Source organism: Manis pentadactyla, chromosome 9, assembly GCF_030020395.1.
Source record: "Manis pentadactyla isolate mManPen7 chromosome 9, mManPen7.hap1, whole genome shotgun sequence".
Taxonomy (NCBI): Eukaryota; Metazoa; Chordata; class Mammalia; order Pholidota; family Manidae; genus Manis; species Manis pentadactyla.
In genome coordinates this window covers 29520755-29528283 of record NC_080027.1, presented here as the reverse complement: position 1 = coordinate 29528283, position 7529 = coordinate 29520755, and the positions used below count along the sequence as shown (strand labels likewise).

Here is a 7529-nt window from a genome sequence, read left to right as displayed (position 1 = left end):
AACTGCAACTATTATTAAGAATAGAACTTTTTTTTTCAGCTTTCTTATTTTTCCTTAGTCTTCATTGCAAAAACCTCTTATTCTACCCTGCCTTTGTTTTACTTTTATTTTCAACTTTCCCTCATTTCTAAAGGAAGAGTGACTTGCATTCTGAAGATAATGAAACATATTCTCTCTCTTAAGGCATCGTGCATAAGTAATTCAAGTACACTAGAATTTTATGGATGGGACGCTGTATACTGGTCATCCTTGGATGATGTCATGAGGTTTTAAAGAGAAAATATACATAATATCAAGTAGATGCTCAAGAAATGTTAGGTCCCTTCCTATCTTCTCATTTTTGCAGATGAGGACACATCAGAAAGGTAAGTATTCACAACTAAATACTAAAAATATATACATTTTTTAATGGAGAGTGCTACTGGCTTTTATTTCTTGTCATAGTTCTCTTTTCCTGCTGCGTATTCGGGATCGTGGCTTAATGAGCCACCTAACATATCCACAAGGCTCACCAGTGTATTTGGCACTTGTCAAACGGCCAGATATGGTTAACACTTAGGGATAAGCGTTTTGGGGAAGTATAAGTTTTGTTGCTTTTCCTTAAAATTTTATTGTTATCTGGTGTGCCAAAAAACATTATCCACCGTTTAAGTATCATACTCTCATACACAGTTGGAAATAACCGTTGGTTTTTAGGCCCTGGCATTGTTTAGTCTTGATAATCCTTTAACAGTTAAAAGGAGTACTTTGGGCTGTTAACTCATTGAAGTCTAGAATCGTATAATAATTTCAGGATATTCCTACGTAGACCTTACCCAATATTGGCACCAATTGGGTGAGGATAATCATTCATCGCAAGAAATATTCATCAGATAAATTTTCATCAAGAATTTAGGACGCGTCCAGAGACTGATAGGAAAGCGCTTGGAAATCCACAACAGGCTAATGAGACCCGAGGAATGACGACCTTGTGCAGCAAACAAGATTTCCGAGAGGCGGGGCTTGGAGGAGGAGGGTCTGGGCAACCCCGCGCGAGAATACGCCCCGCGCACGCGCACCTCGTAGCGGGTAACTTCCATTTGCGAGATAGGAGAGGCAAATGAGAGGCATTCTACGAATTCTGAATTTCTGTCCTTAACGAAAAACTGGATTGTGAACAGTTCTGTGAATAACATGGGAGTGTTTTTATCCGAGTTCAACATTAAGGACATTTGGCACAAACTGCTAAAGCAAGAGGTTACTTGTCGTATCTTTCCCCCGTCCCCTGGAACATTGATGGTCTAGTCCTTGCCACAGACTTTCGAGTCCTTGCAGCGGGTCGGGGGATCGAAGGATTGGGCCAATTGCGGCTGAAACGTCTTTGGAAGGAGGAAGGGGGTGAGGGGGCATCCCTTTTGAGTTCCGCCTTTCCTTTTTCGAGGTGGTAGTGGGGAAGGGGGACGTGCGAAATACTGCCCTTGACGGCCAACGGATCATTGCTCTCCGTTCAAACTGCCGGGAGGGCGGCGGGAAAAGGGCAAGACGGGAGTAGGGAAAGGGAAAGAGCCAAGAAGCCGCGCGGGAGGGCGCGCACGCGCGCCCCTTTTTCAGCAGTGTGGCGGGGTCGCACGCACGCCCGCCTCGGCGGCTGGGCGCGGTTTGCGACAGTGGGGGGAGCGGCGGAGGTGGCGGCAGCAGTGGCAACTTTGCGGCAAGCTCCGGCCGGGCTTGCTTGACGGCGGTGTGGCGGAGGCCCCGCCCAAGGCGGCAGGAACCTGGAGGGAGGCGGAGGAATATGTCCGAGAGGGAAGTGTCGACAGCGCCGGCGGGAACAGACATGCCTGCGGCCAAGAAGCAGAAGCTGAGCAGCGACGAGAACAGCAACCCGGACCTCTCTGGAGACGAGAATGTGAGTGAGGCCCAGCGCGCTCTGGACGGTACTCCGGAGTGAAAGTTTTAAATTCTTTTTAAACTGTAGGTGTGGGGGCGGGCCGGCAGCTGTGGGGGGAGGGAGAGGTGTCATCCTGTACTCAGGAAAACGCGGGCGTGGGGTAGAAAATCGAACTTGTCTCTGTGGGGATTTTGAGCTGCGGCCGGGTGCACGCAGAAACTTGGCGAAGGAGAGCTGTTTCAGAGACGGCGTGGTGGGTGAGGGTCCCAGGGGTCCGCTCTCTGATTCTGGGTCGTGGATGGGAGTGTTTGGGCCTCTGGGAGATGGGGGTAGAGTGCGGGTCTGAGATTCCAGTAGTTTAAAAGGCCAGTTAGAGGTTTTTCTGTGAAAGTCGCAAGGAGGGGTAAGAGTGTGTTAGGAACTCTTTATTTTAAAGTAATTGAGGGACTGTAATTAGACCCTTATAGACAGCCCAAAACGGGAAGAGTGGATCTTCAATTTAAGGGATTTGGGTGATTCTTTTAAAGGGAATTTTGTGTCTACTTCTGTCCTTTCCGCGGAGATGGGGGTGCCTGACAGCCAGCTTTTCTTTAGGAGGAACAGAATTGAGAGGGTCGTCTCCTGTCTTACAGGGGGAACCCCCCCAGAGGAAGGAATGAGAGGGACTGTTACTATTTTGGAAGTTTTTGCTAAGATAGAGGTAACAATCTGGAAGATTTTACGGAGCGGTGATAAAGGCAGAGGTGTTATGTGTGGGCTCGTTTTTTCGCAAGTGTAAGGTGTTTTGGAATCTTTTTTTTTTTTTTTAAGAGCTCTGAAGTAGTTCTCGGTAATCACCTAGTCCAGGCAGTTTACCCGTAAACTGTTATCTATGTGAGTCGCCAGTAGTAACTGAATTGACATTAATTTTCAGTTTCATGCTTCAAGTTTATACCCAATAAACTGTCTTGACAATTCATATATATATGGCATGGTGTCATGACCAAAATTTTCACTGAAGAGATGGGAAATAATTCTTTTTGAAGATGGAAGAAAGAGTTTGGTGAATGTCAGTTTGTGAGATCTGGACTTTGAAGTTTCTGGAAGTTTAGGTGTTCAGTGTTACTTTAAATCTTTTTTTTTTCTTTTCCTGTTGGTGCTTCCCAATTTATTATATATTGGGGTCCAAAATTTTGACCCTCTTCATTCCAGTCCTTGGAGCCGATTTTATATTGCCCTTTTTAAAAGTCTTAAGGCAGATTAGGTTAGTAATTAGGAGCCTAGACTGGAACCAAGTATTAGTTTAAAATCCCCACTCTAATACTAGTTGTTGAGCGTTCGTGAGCAAAATATCAGATCTCATTGCCTCAGATCCTTATCTTAAAGATGGGGATAATAATACTGTTAATCTCATGACTGTTAATCTCATGGGGTATTTGTGAGGATCAAGTGAGATAATATAGGTAAAGTGCTTGAAAGAGTGCCTGCCCCCTAAATAATATTGCATAAGAGTTGTTTGATTGCTATTATTTATTTTGTGATTACATACTACAGACTTAATTTCTGGCCCCTCCACATACTGGCTTATCAGTCAGAAATGTAATGAAAATGTCAATAAACTATTTAGATAGAGGAAAATTTCAGGGAACCAAATAAATTGAAAGTTTGTTTTCTTTTTTTTTCTTCTTAGAGATATTGGTCTGTGATTTTCTTTTTTTGTGGTTCTTTGCCTGGTTTTGGTATTAGAGTGATGCTGGCCTTGTAGAATGAGTTTGGAAGTATTCCCTCTTCTACTTTTTGGAAAACTTTAAGGAGGATGGGTATTAGGTCTTCACTAAATGTTTGATAAAATTCAGTGGTGAAGCCATTTAGTCCAGGGATTTTGTTCTTAGGTAGTTTTTTGATTACCAGTTCAATTTTGTTGCTGGTAATTGGTCTGTTCAGATTTTCTGTTTCTTCCTTGGTCAGCCTTGGAAGGTTGTATTTTTCTAGAAAATTCTCCATTTCTTCTAGATTATCCAGTTTGTTAGCATGTATTTCTCATAGTATTCTCTAATAATTCTTTGTATTTCTTTGGTGTCCGTAGTGATCTTTACTTTCTCATTTCTGATTCTGTTTATGTGTGTAGACTTTTTTTTTCCCTTGATAAGTCTGGCTAGGAGGATTATCCAGTTTGTTAGCATATATTTCTCATAGTATTCTCTAATAATTCTTTGTATTTCTTTGGTGTCCGTAGTGATCTTTACTTTCTCATTTCTGATTCTGTTTATGTGTGTAAACTTTTTTTTTTCCCTTGATAAGTCTGGCTAGGAGGTTATCTATTTTATTTATTTTCTTGAAGAACCAGCTCTTGCTTTCATTGATTCTTTCTATTGTTTTATTCTCGATTTTATTTATTTCTGCTCTAATCTTTATTATGTCCCTTCTACTGACTTTGGGCCTCATTTGTTCTTCTTTTTCTAGTTTCAGTAATTGTGAGTTTAGACTGCTCATACGGGATTGTTCTTCTTTCCTGAGGTATGCCTGTATTGCAATATACTTTCCTCTTAGCACAGCCTTCGCTGCATCCCACAGATTTTTGCAGTGTTGAGTCATTTTTGTCATTTGCCTCCATATCTTGATCTTTGTTTTTGTTTGGTCATTGATCCATTGGTTATTTAGGAGCATGTTGTGAAGCCTCTATGTGTTTGTGGGATTTTTCATTTTCTTTGCATAGTTTATTTCTAGTTTCATATCTTTGTGGTGTGAGAAACTGATTGGTACAATTTCAATCTTTTTTAATTTACCAAGGCTCTTTTTGTTGCCTAGTATATGATCTTTTCTTGAAAATGTTCCATGTGCACTTGAGAAGAATGTGTATTCTGCTGCTTTTGGGTGTAGAGTTCTGTAGATGTCTGTTAGGTCCATCTGTTCTAATGTGTTGTTCAGTGCCTCTGTCTCCTTATCTTCTGTCTGGCTGATCTGTCCTTTGGAGTGAGTGGAGTGTTGAAGTCACCTAGAATGAATGCATTGCATTCTATTTCCCCTTTTAATTCTGTTAGTATTTGTTTCACATATGTAGGTGCACCCGTATTGGGTGTATAGGTATTTATAATGGTTATATCTATCTTCCTGTTGGATTGACCCCTTTATCATTATATAATATCCTTCTTTGTCTCTTGTGACTTTCTTTGTTTTGAAGCCTATTTTGCCTGATACAAGTACTGAAACTCCTGCTTTTTTCTCCCTATTAGTTGCATGAAGTATCTTTTTCCATCCCTTCACTTTTAGTCTGTGTATGTCTTTGGGTTTAAAGTGAGTCTCTTGTAGGCAGCATATAGATGGGTCTTGTTTTTTTATTCTTTCAGTGACTCTATGTCTTTTGATTGGCGCCTTCAGACCATTTACATTTAGGGTGATTATGGTAGGTATGTACTTATTGCCATTGCAGGCTTTAGATTTGTGGTTGCCAAAGGTTCAAGGGTAACTTCCTTACTATCTCACAGTCTAACTTAACTCACATTGCAAACACAATCTAAAGGTTCTTTTTTCTCCTTTTTCTTCCTCCTCCATTCTTTATATATTAGGTATCATATTCTGTACTCTTTGTCTATCCCTTGATTGACTATGGGGGTAATTGATTTAATTATTTGCTTAGTAATTAACTGTTCTACTTTCTTTACTGTGGTTTTATTACCTCTGGTGACCGATATTAAACTTTAGGAACACTTCCATCTATAGCAGTCCCTCCAAAATGCACTGTAGAGATGGTTTGTGGGAGGTAAATCCTCTAAGCTTTTACTTATCTGGAAATTGTTTAATCCCTCCTTCAAATTTAAATGATAATCTTGCTGGGTAAATTATTCTTGGCTTGAGGCCCTTCTGCTTCATTGCATTAAATATATCATGCCACTCCCTTCTGGCCTGTAAGGTTTCTCCTGAAAAGTCTAGTGGACTTCCCTTTGTATGTGATCTTACTTCTCTCTCTGGCTGCTTTTAATACTCTGTCTTTATCCTTGATCTTTGTCATTTTAATTATATGTCTTGGTGTTGTCTTCCTTGGGTCCCTTGTGTTGGGTGATCTGTGCACCTCCATGGCCTGAGAGACTATGTCCTTCCCCAGATTGGGGAAGTTTTCAGCAATTATCTCCTCAAAGATACTTTCAATCCCTTTTTCTCTCTCTTCTTCTTCTGGTACCCCTGTAATATGAATATTGTTCCATTTGGATTGGTCACACAGTTCTCTCAATATTCTTTCATTCTTAGAGATCCTTTCTTCTCTCTGTACCTCAGCTTCTTTATATTCCTCTTCTCTAATTTCTTTTCATTTATCGTCTCCTCCACCATATTTAATGTGCTTTTAAAACCTTCCATTGTATGTTTCATTTCTGATACTGTGTTCCATAATGATTGGGTCTCTGACCGGAATTCATTCCCGAGTTCTTGAATATTTTTCTGTACCTCCATGAGCATGTTTGTGACTTTATTTTGAAATCTCTTTCAGGAAGATTCATGAGGTCGATTTCATTTGACTCTTTCTCCAGTGTATTTGTAATTTTGCTTTGAACCAGGTTCCTTTGACGTTTCATATTAGTATGTGGCGCCTTCTAGTGCCCAGAAGCTCTACTCTCTGGAGCTGCTCAGCCCCTGGAGCAATGTCGGGGGTCACAGGGGAACGGTGTTGGTGCCTGGGGGGAGGAAAGAGCTGTTTCCTTCTTTCTGGCTGCTTTGCCTGTCTCCACTTGAAAGCTTGTTTTCTTTTCTGCAGATTCTTAAGGGGAATATATTCTTTGGTGCTTTCTAATGTATTAAGAACCCAATGATTGGATTAATTTTGTTTGGGTTCCTTCATTTGGATAGGGATTTCTAACATGTTTGTGCTTTGGGTGCCTTCATGAATCCTGTGTAGCATTCTGAGAGTAATGTTAAGGGTATAAAATACAGTATATAAGGTTACAAACAAAATAATGACAGAAAATGATAAAGTGCGTTATAAAAATATTTTCAAAACAAAAGAGATTTGTTTTAATAAAGTGGCTTTAATATCTTCATATTAAAGTGCTTCTTTATTAGCACATTAAATAATTAGGTCTAGTAGGTGCCTGATAGTAATGATGGGCATAGACAGTTTTTCCAGATGTGCAACAACTATGTGATACAAAAAATACCTGATTTCCATTGGGGAGAAATTCATAGCTACAATAATATTAGTGTGCATGTTACCTGCATTATAATAGAAGGAACTGCTAAATTTCAGTTACAGATGGTGAAAGTTAAGTTGCAGGTTTTTGGTTTGGCCATTTAAGTTCACAGGCCCTCTGAATTCTGTTCAGGGACCCTAGATCTAGGATGTAGGTGAAGGGAAGCAGTAAGGGAAAGGAGTGGAGAACTCTGTATAAAAACGAGCTCAGAAAAAGTTTAAAAAGGCAGTGGTTTTTCCTCTAGAGGAAGCTGAATAATGACAAGCAGGCCAAAGTCAAGTGGGGAAAGAATGTGGTATTTTTGAGTTGGGAGTTAAGGTAACCTGAGCAATTACTACTGTTAAAGTGAATCAAAGATGAAAGGACATTTTGTTAAAACAATTTTACGATCATGAAGTAGCTGTCTTCTGGAAGATTACTAACATTAGGTTTCCTGGTTGTTAGATCAGAGGGCTGAATCTGGATACTTGTCTTTTGCTTAAGTAACCCATGGTAAGCTT

General features: G+C 40.4%; 1 protein-coding gene across 2 annotated transcripts in view; it reads left to right on the top strand.

Moving 5' to 3' along the window:
• Nucleotides 1–1302: 1302 nt before the first annotated feature.
• Nucleotides 1303–7529, top strand: part of EED (embryonic ectoderm development) — a 31378-nt gene continuing 25151 nt past the window's right edge. The window contains exon 1 of one of the 2 annotated variants that reach the window (XM_036906985.2): nt 1303–1888. In XM_036906985.2, coding sequence (XP_036762880.1) covers nt 1775–1888 — 114 coding nt within the window. In that variant the 5' untranslated portion in view covers nt 1303–1774. The remainder of the gene's footprint in view (nt 1889–7529) is intronic. The other variant, XM_036906986.2, reaches the window with a different exon arrangement.